Source organism: Tricharina praecox (genome assembly GCF_024521635.1).
Source record: "Tricharina praecox strain CBS 144465 chromosome Unknown BZA05scaffold_22, whole genome shotgun sequence".
Classification (NCBI taxonomy): Eukaryota; Fungi; Ascomycota; class Pezizomycetes; order Pezizales; family Pyronemataceae; genus Tricharina; species Tricharina praecox.
The window spans coordinates 659394-676897 of NW_026250424.1; the positions used below are offsets into that span (position 1 = coordinate 659394).

The window sequence follows — 17504 nt, forward strand, 5'->3', positions numbered from 1 at the left end:
ATGCGGTAGGCTGGAATCTGGATGGGCGGCTGTATTGGATGATTTTTTGAGTGTCATTCATTACCAGGTATCATTCCGAGTGAGATCTTGTGCAGTCAGTCAACTCGGCCGCGCTTCAAGCTGTTTGACTCTTGAGCTCCGAACGTACCCGTTGGCTGTCGTCTGGCTGTCGTCTGGCTGTCGTCTGGCTGAGTCCGTTTACCGGTCCGTCCACCAGATGCCGACATTCCACAACGACCATCTGACCTGTAGTAGAACCCCCTCGCAGCCCATCCGTTTACACATTCTTCACAGTTTCAGTTTCACATCACATCACATCACATCACATCACATCACATCACATCAACGATCCGCCAGGACCACAAGTAGATACGTAAAGTAAAGTCCACTTTTAGAACCCGTACGGTAGAAGGAAGAAAGTAAGTAAGGAAATGAAGAGGAAGAAGACCACAACGCAAGGAACCTAAAGCTACAAATGCACGGCAAAAAAAAGGACACCCTTGAACAAGACAAAACAAAACACCCAGCAAAGAAAAAGAAAAAGACAGTTTTGTTAAAGGAAATTTCAAATCAAACCCCCTCCCCCCTCCTCGTAAACATCGTTTCCCCAACCCCCAACAAGTTCACCCCCGAAAAGGCAAAAAATTAAACACCGGTCCGAAAGGCTGCAGACTCTCCCATTCCAATCTAATTTACAAATCCCTCTCCTTTCATCCATCCCGAGCGATGCGCTTAAGCCTTCTTCGAGGATCGTCGGGCAGCCTTGGGCTTCTCGGTCTCGCTCGAGGAACCCGTGGTGGTGGCGGTGGTTTCGGTCTTGGTTGCGGGAGCGACAGTGACCTTCTTGACGGTGGCGGGCTTGGAGACCGTGGTCAGGAGGCCGATGAGGATGGCCATGATGGTACCAATGACACCGAGGATGATGCCGGCGATGTCGGGGAAGGCCTTGATCGCTCCGACAGGGTCGATCTGGGCAGCGGCAATGAAGGGCTCGAGCTTAGCCTTGATGAACGCCAGCGGGTCCTCCTGGAAGCTGCCGATCTCCTTGGGGGGCTCGGGTGCCTTGGGGGCGGTGGCGGCCTCCTCCTCGATCTCGACGGCCTTCTTGATGTCGAAGGTCTCCTTCTGAAGCTTCTCGGCATCCTCGATCGAGTGGCCGATGTAGAGGTTGTCGAACAGAATGTCCTTGGTCATAGTCCACAGCTCGAATCCGACCGCACCAATGGGCTCGAAGTTGGCAGGCTCCTTGTCCTCGAAGTAGTTGGGATTAGGGATCTTGCGAGGCGACCAAGGTCCCTTGTAGGCGGGGTTCTCAATCATGGGAGCGATCCACTTGCCCTTGTAAGCAGGGTTGGCCTTCATGGGCTTCTCCCACTTGCCGCATCCACTGGCCTCTTCGCACTTGGGGTTGGTAACGGTGGGGGCGATCCAGTCACCATCCTCCTCGTCATCCCAGTCCTCAGGCTTCTTGGCATCGGGGTCGGGAATGAACTCGGGCTCATCCTCCAGCCAGTCCTCAGGCTGGGTGGCCTCCTCGTCAACAATCTCGTAAGGCGCATCCTCATCCCAGTCCTCCGGCTTCTTCGCCTCAGGGTCGACAATCTTGGGGGTGTCAACCCAGTCCTCGGGCTTCTTGTCCTCGGGATCCTCAATCTCGGTGGGAGGGTTCACCGCCGGGGTGAAGTCCTCGAGGAGGCTGCCACTCTTGACGCTCTTGCCGTCGATACGGACGTCGAAGGTCTGATCGGGGTTGACGATCAGGGTGTAGAGGGTGGACTGCTTGGTGATCTTGGCCATCGGGGGAGAGCTGAGATGCTTCTCCTCGTACTCGCCGGTCTTGGGGTTCTTGTGCTTGAAGATAAAGTGAACCTTGTTGGTAGCACCGCACTTGTCGGGTCCGAACATGATCACGTAGGGCGAGGCATTGGAGAACTCGTCGGCGTGAAGGTTGGCGTTCTCCTTGAGGAGTTTGAGGTAGGCACCACCGCACTCGAGACCATTCTGAAGCTTGACTTCGTACTGAACAACCAGGGTCTTGCCCGTGTTGTCGACCGGCTTGTCGAATTTGGCGGAGATGGCGTGGTGAGCGGCAACGTTCTTCACGACTAGATAGCAACAGCTCGTCAGTCTCCACCATTCCGAACACGTGTCAGCGCAAAGTCGGAAACATACCCAATCCCTTGTCTCCCTCGATGCCCTTAAGCTCAATAGGCTCCTCGACAGCCCACTGGCCGATGTAAGCCCACTCCTCCGCAGCATCTTTATCCTTCAGCTCCTTCTTGGCATGGCTGATCTTCCACCGGGAATCCCAATCGTCGGTAAACTGCTCGTAGAAGGATGCGGTGATAGCTAGCGGCTAGAGGTGGGGAAATGTCTCATTAGCAAGAGAACGCAGGAGTGGGCGCGCACGCGCACGGATTGGTGTTGTTCGGAGCAGGGGAAGCTTACAGAGAAGGTGGGCTTCTCAATGGCGATTGTCGACGTGCTGGTCACGGTTGATGTGGTTGTGGAGGAGGATCCAGCAGCGTCACCGAACACATCGTCAAGCTCATCGGCGACAGCAAAGTTGCCGAAGCCCATAAGGGCGACAGAGAACAGGCCAAAGGCCACATTCCGAGCGAAACGCATGTTGTGTGTGTTGGGGGAAGTGGGTAGAGCTTCAGGTGGATAACGAAGGTATCAAGCACGACAGTGTCGAGGTGGAAGCCGAGGGGGGCAATCGATGATGGGAGTAGGATGGGAGAGAGATCCGATTCCTTGAGTTTGTTTTCGTAGGGAGGAGGGGGGAGCGAGGGTGAAGTCGAGTTGTTGGAGTGAGAAGCAGAACTGAGAAGAAGTCTCAGAGATAGAGGGAGCTCGTGTTGGGTTTTGTAAGTGATGAGGACACTTTGGAGATTCAGCGCATCGGGTTTAGACAACTGCGTGACCCTGAAAGAGGCCACTTTACCACTTCCATCTGTACTACGCTACTTGCTACGCTAACTAAACTCGATCCGAAACAAGAAGGAAAGGCGGTTTATGCGCGACGAAAACCCTAACCCCGTCTTCACCGCCTGGCACGCGGAATCGTGGAAGGTTCTAGATGAAGGCATGACATTTTGGGTTTCTCTTGGATTATTCGACCCAGGCAGCTTTCAATTCTTCGTAGACGCCAAATTCGAGACCCGACCGTAACGGCGAGTGTGTTGGTGAGAACAAATTGTCGCGAAATGTGTTTGTTTCTCGAGTCTTGGGTGGCAGTATGAGTATCTCTGCGCGAAATTGAAGGGGCCGCGGCCGCAGTATCAACGACAGGGTCCACGTATACCAGATCTTTCACAGAACCACCCCACAAGCCGCTGCAGAAAAGTTTATCTAACGGCTCCACGTAGATTACCCAGTTGCTTTTGCAATTGTGTCTTTCCACCATCACCGAATCTTCCGTCGGCGCCGACCACCGGTTACTGCTGTGTAATACCCGGTTGGCTGCATACGGGATGTGTAGAATAGCCGCAAGAACCACCACCGATGGCTGCATGCTGCATGCTGCGGAAGTCTCCAGCTCTGCGTGCGCTACGACACCGGCGAGTCTCGAGCATTCTCGAGGATCACTGGTGAAAAGTGGCGAGCACGCGGAGAATTTGGCTCGATGTGATTGCCAAGGTGTAAAGTTTGCCAATCACAAGCTCCGGAAGTATGTACACTGCTCTCTGCACGATGCGGCCGTTAACAGAAATCATCTCCATCCAAGTGCCGCCGGTTACCATGAGCCCGAACGCCGTGTTCTGCTAGCTTGTTCGGGCAGACATGCACATACCATCTGATTGTACAGGCCGAGCATTCACTTCCGACATCTCAACATCATGCTGCGCAGGCTTCAGTCCCTGGGAAGCTAACACTGACTCAAAGTGAGATACGTGAGGTATATATAGCCTTTCAGCAGCTACTTTAGGTAGGATAACACTCGTACAACAAAACACCTTCTCCCTGGAAACAAAATCACGGAAGGACACCGCCCAAGAGCACTTGAACGAGGTCAAAAGACACTCATGTATCTTTCCGCCAATATCCACCAGAGTATCCAAAGGCTTTAGAGCCCTCTGCCATCCAGCCTTGGAGGTCAATACGGGATAAGTATCATCCCGAGGCTCCAGACGGAAGAATCTATACGGCGTGTAAAGCTAGGGCTCAGCCCATGCTTGAAAACGAGCGCTAAATCAAGTACCGATATCAGCCCTCTGGACTCTGGAGTCTGAAGTCTGGAGTCTGGGGTCTGGGGTCTGGGGTCTGAGGTCTGCGCTCCATCACAACCCTTGCTACATACCATGATTAGCCAAAATAACAAACTTCTATGAGTGAGGTGAGGTGAGGCGCACAGGATCCTATCCAAAAAATGTAAACATTTCGAGTAAAATGCAGAATGGCGGAGGTCCTAGAGGAACATACATACGCGGATGGGATTCTGAAATTTCTAGCGAGGATCACTCGTGGTCGGGTTCGGGATGAAGACGCCTTTGAAGCCGAGCTTTGCGGCTGCGGGTACTGTTCCCGTACGGCCGACCATGAGCAGCGGGGAACAGCTCGACGCCGCATAGGCGGGGAAGCCACTCACCTTGAGAAGTGGTATGTACCTAATGTATGTACCACTATGGTCGAGAAAAGCAACCACATATAGGTATGCATAGTACATACATTGTACAAAAAGCAATGAAGCCGAAGACTTTGTTTCCCTACTAGTAGCCCTCCATCACCAACCGCATAGTACCTATCGAGTAGGTACCTAGGCGGATATCTTTATGTTACATATTCCGCTCTTATGTGCCCTCTACATACTGCGCTTGGGAACGACCACAAGACCGCCGCCGCGTCTAGAAACCGCAATACTTCAGACGACAGTCCGCGGCTCCATGGCTCCGCAGGGTAGACAGGCAGGGTGGCTATCGGCACGACGAAATCGTTGACGAATCCGGTGATCGGCTACCTACCTAACCTAGGTATGTCACCGACTCTACTATGCAGTAGATATATACTCCGTCAACATATTGCAATCTGCATTTATCTGGTATGTACCTGCATATCCGGAGGATATGTAAGCTTGCGCGGTAAATGAAGAACCCAATCGTGCAGAAGGCTGAAGCAGCCGACGACGGCCGGACCGACCGCGTTTCCGAGGGGTTGGTCGTTTCCGGCTTATGTGTGTGGGTGGGTGGGTGTGGAAAGGCATTGATATGTGGCGCCAATTATTGATTTTGCGGTTGATCATAGAATCGCATACGATTTCTAGCATAACATCATAGATAGACGAGTCGGTGCGACTGCCAGACGAAATGGTTGTTGAAAGGGTTTGTTTGCTTGTCTCATCCTACGTAATCGTATTCAGTCTACTTATCTAGACTATGCGGAGTAATACATAGAAGTAGTTGCTGCAAGGAATTGTTGAGTTTGTCGAGTTTGTCGAGTGGTAATAAAACGAGTGCGATTTCGTGAATGACTCTCATTAAGGCTGCGTTGAGCCTTGGCCGACCTAGGTAATCGGCTTGAGGAACTTGGATATTCAAGCTTTATTAGCTGAGTATGTACCATCTATCTCTCAGGATAAGCCATGCGGATTATTCACTGATGGAGTAGATACGCCATTTGTTTTTGGCGAGAATTCTAAACATTCAGACGATTTTGTAGGGAGTGCGGACTATTCAACAGTATGGCCTAAGTTGAGTAGGCGTATGAATGTGAGATATAGAGGTGTAGATTTGAATGGTGGTAGCACGTGTGACAAATATTGCGAAAGACATTTATTGTGAAAGAGCCAGATCAGACAATTTGTTATGGTGTTTCCGTAGATTCCCCGCCATCCTTCGTAATATACCAGCATTGATCCTCCAAAGACAGTACAAAAAAAACTTTCATCATCATAATTCGTTAGAGAAGTAGCCCGATCCTTACCAGCTGTCATCAACCACAAACAGTGCGGCGGTCGTAGATAACTTCGAGGCCGAAGATTATCGAACACTGCGGTGGACCCACTTGCGGGCCCCTAATACTCTCGTCAACAATAATTTACTTGATCATACTTCATCAACAGGAAACTCACCAATACAAACTCCAATTATCGCCGCTCCTACAGCCCATCCAACTACCAGTAGACTGCCCATATCCCAGCCAGTTCCGACCGTCAGCACCGCGGATGACAGCAAAGCTATCCCACAAGGTCAATGCCGGGATTGTGTCGGTCTGTGGGTCGCTGCTGAAGACGTAGTACATCGGACTTCCGTGAGTGGGACGGAACCAACTACCACACACCGGCACATTAGTTCTCTCCTCCCCGCATACCCCTTCTCTCTTTCGCAGAAACACAGAAGACGAGTAAGTACATACAGAATATTTTCTGGCGCGGAAGCATCGTGGAGTTTTCCCCATCCCGCCTGCGAGGGATCGGTGCGGTTCCCGTACGGCTCAATGTACCCGCGGTAGTTGCGCCCGGGCGTAGCAAACCACCCGAGACGCCAATCGAGATAGCCCCAGGTATTGATAGGCGCTGGAGCGCGAGTGTCGGCACGCAGTCGGAAAGTGCGGTATCTCGGTCTGCCGGGGCCACACCGTCCTTCCTGGGCGAAGACGGTGGCGAAGAGCAGGAGGGAGAGGAGCGTGAAGAGGATAGACGGCTTCATTTGCGAGTTTCTTTGATGGCGAGAAAAAGAGTCTCTTTGAGAGTCGTGCCCGAGCCAGCAATTTATACACATATGGAGGTGGGGGCCGAATGCCCGCCCATTCGCCCACGCAGTGCACGCACGGCACAGGCCGGATGCGTCCTCGCTCCAGCTCGTATTCCCCACGCATGGTCCAATGGATCCATCGGCTCGATTGGCGAAACCGACATCGTGCCGTGCGCCACGAGCGTCATGCCTGCACATGGTTGTTATTTTTGTACATATCCCATTCGTATACAGACTTTCCTACAAGTTGCACAAGGGACCGGGAACGATGTGTCTCCAAATGGAAGTATCGCGGTGTTTACGTTGCACACGAGCCAGAGCTGGGAAATCTCGGTCGGTCCATCGGATCCAGCTCGTATTACCTGGAGAATTTGGCGGATGGAGTTTGACGCATGCGCGCAATAATTGTAGTGGTATCCTAATACTTAAGTAAGAATTACTTTAAGAAGTAATTTTATATTTTAGGTTTCACTTCGCTTGAGCCTCGGCGTTCGCCAATCAGCTTTCTGTATATAAATTTAGCGCAATTATTCAGTCATAGAGTAGTACTCGATTCTTGACTGGCGATTCATTCTGAGGTTGTTTGCTTGTGATGGAGGGAATTCGTCCTTTAGGGCTTGAGCAAAAAATATCAGACTTACCATTCATTCTGAGGTTGTTTGCTTGTGATGGAGAGAATTCGCCCTTTAGGGCTTGAGCAAAAAATATCAGACTTGCCAGTTACAAGGCTGAGATGCTTCACCAACCTCCAACCTCCATCCTCTCTTCCCGCTACAACCTCTCATCTCACAATTACTTCCTACCACACACACCCTACTTCCTTCATCCAACCAACCAACCACAACACCACAAATTTTCGACACCACGTTCGCAACCTCTCCACTCAAGATCAACTAACCTCACGAAAGTACCTTACCTTTCATTCACACTTCTCATCTCATCCAATCGCATCCTTAAACATGTCTCCGCAATACTCGAGCCTCTTCGGCAGCCTCAGCCCTGTGAGGATATCCGATGGATCTCTCATGGAGCAAGAACCCTGCTCCGAAGATGTCTAAATTAAGCAAGAACCCCGCTCCGACGATTTCGACATTAAGCAAGAGCATTGGGACGAAGAGGTCACCGTTATGCGAAGATATACCGGTAATTGAAATTGCTACGAAAAGTCAGAGCCCCGCGAAGAAGATTTCTATATTAAGCAAGAATCCGAATACGAAGAATTTGCTATGCATCAAGAGTCTCGAAGCGAATCAGTCGGTGTGAAGCAAGAGCATTGGGGCGAAGAGGCAGCCGCCATGCAACAACATACCGGAAATTGGAATGACTCCGTAAAGTCAGAGAATTGGGACGAAGAAGATGCTTACATCAAGCAAGAGATCTGGCACGAAGAAGATGCCTACATCAAGCAAGAGGATTATGACGAAGAGTTCGACATCAAGCAAGAGAGTTGGGACGAAGGTTTCTACATCAAGCAAGAACCCCACGGGGAAGATTTCGACATCAAGCAAGAGAATTGGGACGAAGATTTCGAAATTAAGCAAGAGGATTGGGACGAAGATATTGACATCAAGCAAGAACCCCGCGAAGAATATTCGAGTCCTGCTTTCCAACAGGAGTATGAAGAAGATGTTGAAACGGGAAGCGGTGGTCGTCAGAGGATGAGGCAGGATATCAAGCGGGAGTATCTCAAGAGGAAGATAGACGTTGAGCCGCAGAATTGGGATAGAATGGAAGCTGGAAGGGAGTCTTTCGACGGCTCACGACAGGTGGCATGAGCTCTGGCAACAAGAAGCCACGAATTAAGAAGGAAGATGTCGAGGTCGAGGAAGAAAAGCAGGTGGAGGAGAATGACCGCAAGACGGCCCCCAAAGTCACGTTGTCCGAGATTTTCCGGGCTGGTCAGATCAAGGTGGGCAATGTTTTCAGCCTTCGGAGGAAGTTCAAGAGATCTTGCAAAGGATATTGGGTTCGCAAGAATGCTGTGGTATGCACCTTCTTCGATCACGTAACTCTCCTAGGGAGGTCAGATTAATAATTGTGCACTAGATTACCCACACTGCCCCTTCTGGGAGTGCATTCGGTGTCCGCTACGCCCCAGGCACCGCGGAAATCCCCACCGACAAGCCGGATGACAAAACGGCCAAGAACATATCATCGCTCAACGAGCTGATGATTGTTCTTGGCCGGGAGCACGGAAGACCAGTGAAGAAACAGTTACAAGACAACGCGTGGAATCTTCTCTGGCTCTTTCGCTCCGGGGAGGAGGAGGATATCCAGTTGACTCTGCTCAAGCAGAAGTACCGCGAGGGGAAAATAGGCGAGGATGAGGCGTAGGGGGGATTTGAGGGGGATGTGAGGGGTGATTACATTTTTTGCATTTTTTAAAAGTTCAATGACATTTGTTTTACGTTTTATACTTTTGTTGTTTTTTTGGCCAGACTTGATTGTTTTTTGGCGAGACTTGGTTTTTTTCGGGGTATCATTTACCCCCAAGTTCCAGTTGCTCATGAATGTATCATGTAAATCAAGAGTGTTTGCGTGTTTACTAGCTACAAGAGCATTAGAGTGAATGAGAATTCCATGTAGAGTTGAAAGAGAGAGAGAGAGAGAGAGAGAGAGAGAGAGAGAGAGAGAGAGATCTTCGGTTTATTTCGCATGCAGCCTATCGGGACTATGGCGAATCATGTGGTTACGTTAATTAGCTAGCAATTCGTCTGAAGATTGTTGGATTATATTCTATGTCAAGTGCACTAAATAACAACAGGCGTTGTGGCCGAGTGGTTAAGGCGAGAGATTAGAAATCTCTTGGGTTCGCCCGCGCAGGTTCGAGTCCTGTCGACGTCGCTATGTTTTTGTTTTTTTTGGCGAGATGCTTTTGACTGCACAACTACCAGCAGGACTGTCGCTCGGCATTGACGTGTTCAGGGATGATGGTCATGTAGATAGCCTAAAAGTAGAGTGCCGGCGACGATCACACACTTTATTTTGACCCCGCCAAAAACTTTTCCAACCGCAACCCTTCATCTTCGCCATCTTTCTAGCTTTTAACCATGTGCGCCGACCACAATACCGAAGCCTTGATCTGCTCCGATGGTAAGCAGAATATCATCCTCGCTTCTCGATTAGCTACGTCTCGAACTGACTCATCAGTCCAGACCCAAATCACCCCGCTAACTTGGTACTTTCCTTCATCTCCCCAGCCAACAACATCCAAGCTTACAGCGCCGCAGATCTGCAGTCTCTGCCGCAACTTCTACACTCTTGGCTGGGTACCTTTCCTCATATCGCGCATCGTGCCCAACCCATCCTGATGGCCAGTCCCTAGGTCACTGGTACTGGCGGAGGCATATCTATTCGCGAGCGCACTCCCGACCATGACCACATCTTCCTCGCGCCGTCGGGTGTCCAAAAGGAGCGACTGCAGCCGGACAACATGTTCGTCATGGACTACCCCACGCAGACCTACCTTCGCAAGCCCGTGGATCTAAAGCCTTCCGCGTGCACCCCGTTGTTCATGGCGGCGTTCAGCAAGCGCGGCGCGGGAGCGTGCATCCACACCCACTCCCAGGCTGCGGTCCTGTGCACGCTGCTCACAAAAGGGAAGACCTGGTCAATCGCGAACATCGAGCAGATCAAGGCTATCCCCAGGCCGTCCACTGGGGGCTACATGGGGTTCTTTGATACTTTGACGATTCCTATCATCGAGAACACTGCGCAGTGAGTGCTATTGTCACGCTTCCTTTCTACAGTCTGCTGAGATCCCCGTAGTGAGGAGGATTTGAGGGAAAGCCTGGAGAAAGCCATCGAGGAGTACCCGGACACCTGCGCGGTGCTGGTGCGAAGGCACGGAGTGTAAGTCGCCATCTTTTTGGCAAGCGGGGGGACCCATCTAACAATGCAGCAGCTACGTCTGGGGCGATACGGTGTGGAAAGCGAAGACACAGGCTGAAAGCCTGGACTACCTTTTTGAGTTGGGCGTCAAGATGGTGCAGTTGGGGCTTGATCCAGCGGGAGCGATTGCTCCTGTAGAATAAACAGATACTGGGTGGATGGTGGTTCTAGCTTGTGGCAGCGTTGCTGGATGGTGCCGGACGGTACCTTTCTTCTCCGCGACCGTAATTCTTATTCTACCTGAAGTACCATGTATGATGGAGTTTGGGGGTTTTGTACGGTTACCATGCACATTAAAAAAGCTTTTGTCTTTCTTTGCATAATGGGGCTCTCCCGAGGCACCGAGCCCATTCCATGAGCCACATTCAGTAGAATCTCGAGTGATATTTCGTGGTCGCAACGTCACACAACTGTGTCACCTAGTCTATGCGAGCTCGACAAATTTGCATGGATCATGGTCGCGTCGCGTTTTCCCTTGAAACTCTACTTCCATTTTACGCCTCACCAACGCCCACCTTAAAAACTACCATGGACAGTGACGAAGACTTCGGCAGCGATATCGACGATTCCGAATTTATAGCCGCCGCCACACAAGCCGAACAAGAGTTCAGTTCCAATGCGAACCGCACCATAAGCAATGGGGGCGACCTCCTGCCACCCGATGACTTCATCGACGACGCCGATATCGAGATGAACGACTTCATGTCGTTCTCGCAAGCTCCCATACCTCCACGAGGAAACCTACGACAAACAACACTTTTCGGGGCCTCGGTGGTGGAGGCGAGTTCACCCCAGCAGCAGAAGCAGAAGCAGAAGCAGCAGCAGCAGCAGCAGCGACCGAGAGCGAATTGGCCACTGTCAAATCAGGAAGAAAAGCCCACACACCACAAGATCGACCGCGAAGCTGCAAAGACGTGGATCTACCCAATCAATGTTTCGTACCGCGACTACCAGTACAATATAGTGCGCCGTGCACTGCTATCAAATGTACTATGTGCTCTCCCCACAGGTGTGTACGGACGCGCGGTGCCTTCTCCGTTGAAGGCCTCCCACTGAATTATGTGCTGCGTAGGTCTGGGTAAGACATTCATCGCGGCCACGGTCATGCTCAATTGGTTCCGATGGGCCCCCGAAGGACAAATTGCCTTCCTGGCGCCCACCAAACCACTCGTTCACCAACAGATCGAGGCTTGCTTCACTATCGCCGGAATACCACGGAGTCAAACAGCAACGATGACGGGCGGTGTGCCGAAAGCGCTACGGCAAGAATACTGGGAGGAACGGAGGGTATTCTTTACGACACCACAGACGATGCAGAATGATATTAAGAACGGACTTTGCGATCCGAAAAGAATCATATGTCTGGTGGTTGACGAGGCTCATCGGACCACTGGTGCGTACGCGTACGGAGAAGTCGTGAAGCTCGTACGGAGGGAAAATACCAGCTTCCGTTTGCTTGCCCTTACAGCGACGCCTGGCTCCACCGTGGAGGCTGTCCAGGGTGTCATCGACGGTTTGGGTATATCCAGGGTAGAAATCCGGACCGATGAATCCCTCGATATCCGGCAGTATATCCAAAGGCGGAACCTTGAGGTTCAGACATTCTCCATGCCACCGGAAATGGTCGAGCTGAGGGACTTGTACTGCAAATGTTTGGAGCCGCAATTGAAAAAGCTGAACGCTGGTAAAGCATTTTATCAAACCAGAGCCGAAAACCTCACGCCCTTCGGTGTAATATCAGCGATGGGAGAATGGAGGAATTCTGCACAGGCTCGGAACATGAACAAGGGCTACTTCTTCGGTTTGATGAAGCTCTTCAAGAATCTGGCCAGTCTTGCGCATCCACTCGGTCTCTTGGAGACGCACGGCGTTCGCCTTTTCTACGACAAGCTGATCAATGCGCGGGAAGATGAGACCGACGAAGAAGTGACCAAGTCTGCTGTGAACTCGATCCGCAAGGAAAAACCCTTCACACAGGTTCTTGAGCGAGCAGCACAAATCGTAGCCGATCCCAACTTTTCCGGTCATCCAAAGGTCGACTTCATGGTCAATGCGATTCTGAAGCATTTCTCTGAAGCCGAAGATGAAGATACAAAAAGAGAGACCAGAATCATGGTGTTTACGAGTTTCAGAGATAGCGCAGAAGAGGTGACGCGAATGCTCCGGAGACACGAACCCTTAATCCGCCCGCATGTTTTTGTGGGGCAGGCCAATTCTGGGAAGAATTCGGCTGGTATGTCACAGAAACAACAGCTTGATGTATACTGTCTGGTCCTAAGACTGCCACTTTTGCTGACGACTGCTCCTAGATCATCTCCAAGTTCTCTGACGGAACATACAATACTCTAGTCTCGACTAGTATTGGAGAGGAAGGACTGGATATTGGAGAGGTTGACTTGATTGTGTGCTACGACACTTCAGCATCACCCATCCGACTTGTAAGCCCCATTTCTATGTTGACGATGGACATTGCTGATTACTCTTCCAGTTGCAACGTATGGGCCGAACAGGTCGTAAACGGGTAGGCTCCGTTCTGGTTCTTCTCAGTGAAGGACGCGAACACGACAAATACAAAAGAGCTCTGGACAACTACGCAGTGATGCAAAAGAAGATTGCGTCAGGAGCCGACTTTTCGTTCCCCCACGAGCTGTCTCCTCGCATCATCCCGAAAGATATCGACCCTCAACCAGACAAAAAACACATCGAAATACCAGTCGAAAACACGCAACCGGAACCAGACAAACGGAAACCCAGGACAAAAAAGAAGGCGCCAATCAAAAAGTTCTTCATGCCCGAAGGTGTCCAGACTGGCTTTACCAAAGCGTCGCGGATAGGAAAGGAGCATGTTCTGTCCACCGATTCGTCCGGTGGTGAATCGGAAAACGCAGCCCGGGCAAGCGGAGCTCCGGGTGGGACGAACGAAGAGCCATTAGCCCCTTTACTCGACGATTACGCTGCTCTACTCACAGAGGCAGAACAGCTGGAGCTGCACCGACACTATATCCAGGATTTCTCGGGTCAGGATACCGTGATCGTCGAGCACCCGCGTCTAGACAAATTCCCAGAAACACAGAGAAACCTGGGGCCGATAAAACATGTGCCCCATAGTGTGGTCACAAAACGCTTTGTTAATATGATTGGTTGCATGCGAGCAATCGACGACGCCAGACTGGAGCGTTTCCAGAGTACCCTCGACCGGGATCTCCTCAAGAGCCCCAAGAAAACGTTGGCGTTCAAGCCCGTAAGACCAGCGGCAAAACCCCCGGCAAAACCCCTACTGGCCCAACGAAAACTACCTGTTAAGTTGAAGGAGAAGAGGGGGGCACGGAATGACACTGACGATGGCGACGACGATGATGTGGAAATTATATCACCACCACCACCGCCACCAAAAGCTCGCACACGAGGCAAGCTGGTGAAGCTGGCAGCTCCTCCCCTCGTATCGAGTGGCGACGACGAGGACGTTGTCGTGACGTCGAAACGGAAACGGCAGAAGGTTTCCACTGCCGGCTCGGACTCGGACTCGAGTCTTCCCGACGCTGCAGACTTGCTGAATAGTTTTCGGTGGGCTGGGAGCGGACAGAAGACGATGTAGCTTGGAGAGCGGAGAGCGTGGGGCGGGCAGATCCAGGTGTCCGTTTGGCTAGAGATGTAATCTTGTCTATCATACAACGAGGTGTTTGGCGTGGTTCATTCTCTTATAAGTTTTGGCAGGAATGGGCTTCCTTTGCTTTGCTCCTCTGGGGTTAATGTATAAGTATAATAGCAAAAAATGGGGTGCGATTGCTACCAGCGGAGAACGTATATCAGTGTGAATACCGGGTTAACATGGTAATTCGGCAGAGAATAAGTAGGCCTACTGGAGCAAACGTCTACGACATCGGGTTAACCGTTAACACGAGCTTTTGGTGTATACCTATTGGATTACTCTGGCAGCAGTCGGATGCTGCGTTTTGTTACAGAACCTACACACTTGAATGAGACTATATAAGCACATAATTACTTAGACTATGCTATTATACACAACATCTCGAATGATGTTATCGTGGTCAGTGTGAAGCAGACGGATATCGAGAGAGTGTGCGTGTGTATGCAGGTTATCCGATGACTTCACGTTGGTCGTTATGTGCTTTTCAGTGCATATCCGGACATGAATCGGAGAGCCAGAGATGCCGCCCTAAAATCTGGAGAGAACTTCCTTCCCTTCACGATCTGTACACTGCCCGAATCCAGCTTCCATCCGACATTTCAATTCTGCAGGCGTTCCGGACCATACGGGCACGACAGAACTCATTGTTTAGGCGAGCAGCGGGCATTGTAATATATGTACTACTTATAGTAATAGTTAGTCCGTTGCTCTCAATAGAATACCTACCATTGTGGGGTTGGGTCGTCTCAGCTCGCAGCGCAATCTGTAGTTATTACATACCGGTACATATACTCTGCATAGTGTAGCGCCAACCAAAGAACCGCCCTGTGCAGATCAACCACATGGAACTCCCCAAAAGCGCACGATTACATAACCTCCTCACCGTCGATTATGTAACTCTATGTATGCACTCTGGCGACGTCAACACTAACTAACGACGAACTCTAGGTCGTCCGCCTGCCTGCCTGCGCTGCCGACGTTCTAAAGCCGAAGAACGACCTCCCCACAACCCATACGAACCACGCGCAGATCCCCCGGACTCGGGCTGAAGCACAAACAGGGTTGATGATTCGCTGTAACGCGGCGCCTGTGATTCCTGTTCCCCCATCCCCTCCCATCCTTCAATCACCAGCGCCGCCAACACAGCATCGGTTGTTGTCCCGTGAGACGGTGCTTGCTTGAATTGACGACAGCGATAACTACCTCGCACACTACACTACACACGCTCGAAACCGGCTCTCCTAGATACATCCAAGATGCGCCACGACCCCCGCATCCGCCAAACATCGACCATTTCTCGACCTCGCTTGAGTCCGCCGTCGAAAATGCGCGCACCGGCTGCTCACCTTCACAAGTCATACCTCGAGCCTTGTTTTCTCCTCCCTGATAGATTGCTGTACCAACCTGCGTTCCGCAAGCAAAAACCACCATCACCACCACCACCACCATCACCACCGCCACCGCGCGCCGCAGCGCAGCGAGTTTTCCATTCGCATTCTACGACTATGACGACTACGACAGCGACTCCGATGAGCGTGCGTCGCGCGGGTTCCTAGCATGGGGGACCGACGAGCTTGACCGCCTGCTGGCTGGGAGCGGGAGTCAATCGCCGACGACGAGGAACGAGAGGATGTTCTACGGCGCTGTGAACGATGCGTCCGGTCCTAGCGGCCTGCTGAGGAAGAGCACGCACCCCGGCGGTGTGGGCCCGGACCCGACGGTGATTCCTGGGACCAACATGTTTGGGTTTCTTTCCTCGTTTGGGTTCCGCGGCAAGGGAATGCGGTATAAGCCGTCGGCGGCGAATCTGCAGGAGCATCCGCAGCGCAGCACGGCGGATATGACCTATACGCGCGGCCATGGGAGACAGAGGAGTGGGACGGAGTCGAGTTTGGCGAGTCAGGGCGATAGTTTGAGGAGTCGCATGGATCTGTGGCCGAGTGAGGATGAGGACGATGCCGTCGTTATCGGCGATGATGCGTTTCCGAGGAGTAGCGATGGGGAGAGTACGCATGCTATGGGATTGGGCATTGGCACCGACGACGATGACGGTGTGAGGTATGAAGATCTACTGATAGATGACGGGGATGCACGGCGGCGGATGTGGAGACACGCGAAACGACTCACCATGCAACGGGGGCTGAGTTCAGATAGCATGGTACGTTCACCGTCTTCCCATCCTCCAATATATCTTCCAACAACTAACCATCCACAGGAAGAAAGCAAAGCCAGAAGCACCTATAACCAAGGCTCCAGCAGTGCGCCACCCACAATACTAGCCACCAGTCCTCCCGGCAGCATCAGATCCTATGAAGCCATGAGCATCCAACAGCGATCGTTATCGCCACTGAGTGCGGGGGCACTGCGAAAAGAAATGGATAACGAGACGCCCAGGGCGCACCTGCAGATGAGGCAGGTATCAGCACCTTCACCCATCCATACCCCGTCGTCACCACGACCTCCATCGGAATGTGCCAGTGATTCCACGCCGAGGGCTTCTGCGTCGGGGATCTTGATGGTTCCGCCGTCGCCGTCATTTTCACAAGCGGATCCTGATGACGAATAGGATATGGCAAGTGTTGAGTAAAGTTTTCTTTTCTTTTTGTTTTCTTTCGGGAATTTGTGGCGTAACGCATCGTTGTTGTGTGTTGTTCGGGGTGGAGAGTTGGATGGGGGATTTGCTTTGCTTTGCTTTCGTGGTATTGATATAAAAGTGGGTTTACCAGATCAGGTAATGGGTGGGCAGGGACGGAGTGTAAATTGGGTTATTGGGAGGGTATCCGGTCACAAATGCGATGGTCCTCTCACTTATGTGCGAATTTGAAGTGATCGGTAATGCGATGAGTGATAGATGCTGAATTCTCAACCAGAACCCTAGTTCCCGTCTTGGATGCAGCTGCTCTATTCGCGCTCGGTTCATGGTTAAGACGGCTCGTCCTCGGCGTGGGTAGATCCACCCAACATAAAGAGAACCTTCTACGTGAACAACTTTGACATCAAAGAAGTAGAGTGATTGTGCGACGATTCGCACTAACCACCTAACTAATTCTGGTGGGGCACAACCAAATGTCGAACCAGGATCTGTGATCGCATGTATCTAGGTGACACGTGACACGTGACGGACGCGTCGCCAAGAACGACTTAGAGCCTTGGCTTTTGTGCCTTCACGTTGTCCTGGAAAGCGCCTGTCAAAACAAAAAGCAGCAATCCACAACGTCCACGCCCTCCATGGCCTCAGCAGACACCACCACGCACATGTCGACCAACTCACT

General features: G+C 51.6%; 6 protein-coding genes and 1 non-coding gene across 7 annotated transcripts; 5 read left to right on the plus strand and 2 right to left on the minus strand.

The window, feature by feature from the left end:
* Positions 1-359: 359 nt before the first annotated feature.
* BZA05DRAFT_357114 (calnexin precursor) lies at positions 360-2948 on the minus strand. Its single transcript, XM_051481425.1, has 3 exons — positions 2449-2948; positions 2173-2356; positions 360-2105 (listed from the first exon to the last, which is right to left on the minus strand). Exons 1-3 carry the CDS (start codon positions 2626-2628, stop codon positions 733-735), a joined length of 1737 nt encoding a protein of 578 aa, XP_051337221.1. The 5' UTR covers positions 2629-2948; the 3' UTR covers positions 360-732.
* A 2772-nt stretch (positions 2949-5720) lies between these two features.
* On the minus strand, positions 5721-6661 carry BZA05DRAFT_406148 (uncharacterized protein). The gene is made up of 3 exons (XM_051484483.1): positions 6355-6661; positions 6071-6268; positions 5721-6013 (listed from the first exon to the last, which is right to left on the minus strand). Exons 1-3 carry the CDS (start codon positions 6645-6647, stop codon positions 5932-5934), a joined length of 573 nt encoding a protein of 190 aa, XP_051337222.1. The 5' UTR covers positions 6648-6661; the 3' UTR covers positions 5721-5931.
* Positions 6662-7987: 1326 nt separating this feature from the next.
* Positions 7988-9026, plus strand: BZA05DRAFT_458066 (uncharacterized protein; the record flags this gene model as incomplete). The annotated part of the gene is made up of 3 exons (XM_051487591.1): positions 7988-8373; positions 8427-8676; positions 8739-9026. The coding sequence occupies 3 exons, from the start codon at positions 7988-7990 to the stop codon at positions 9024-9026; spliced, it is 924 nt and encodes a 307-aa protein (XP_051337223.1).
* Positions 9027-9455: 429 nt separating this feature from the next.
* BZA05DRAFT_t237 lies at positions 9456-9536 on the plus strand. The gene has a single exon. It is a non-coding gene; the product is annotated as a tRNA-Ser (tRNA).
* A 139-nt stretch (positions 9537-9675) lies between these two features.
* Positions 9676-10922, plus strand: BZA05DRAFT_406151 (class II aldolase/adducin N-terminal). Its single transcript, XM_051484484.1, has 6 exons — positions 9676-9785; positions 9848-9870; positions 9923-9961; positions 10018-10409; positions 10461-10544; positions 10597-10922. The coding sequence occupies exons 1-6, from the start codon at positions 9743-9745 to the stop codon at positions 10724-10726; spliced, it is 711 nt and encodes a 236-aa protein (XP_051337224.1). The 5' UTR covers positions 9676-9742; the 3' UTR covers positions 10727-10922.
* Positions 10923-11057: 135 nt separating this feature from the next.
* On the plus strand, positions 11058-14406 carry BZA05DRAFT_357119 (P-loop containing nucleoside triphosphate hydrolase protein). Its single transcript, XM_051481426.1, has 4 exons — positions 11058-11592; positions 11656-12842; positions 12893-13021; positions 13072-14406. The coding sequence occupies exons 1-4, from the start codon at positions 11112-11114 to the stop codon at positions 14176-14178; spliced, it is 2904 nt and encodes a 967-aa protein (XP_051337225.1). The 5' UTR covers positions 11058-11111; the 3' UTR covers positions 14179-14406.
* A 736-nt stretch (positions 14407-15142) lies between these two features.
* BZA05DRAFT_438113 (uncharacterized protein) lies at positions 15143-17163 on the plus strand. Its single transcript, XM_051486477.1, has 4 exons — positions 15143-15603; positions 15651-16390; positions 16448-16869; positions 16895-17163. The coding sequence occupies exons 1-3, from the start codon at positions 15489-15491 to the stop codon at positions 16796-16798; spliced, it is 1206 nt and encodes a 401-aa protein (XP_051337226.1). The 5' UTR covers positions 15143-15488; the 3' UTR covers positions 16799-16869; positions 16895-17163.
* Positions 17164-17504: the final 341 nt, after the last annotated feature.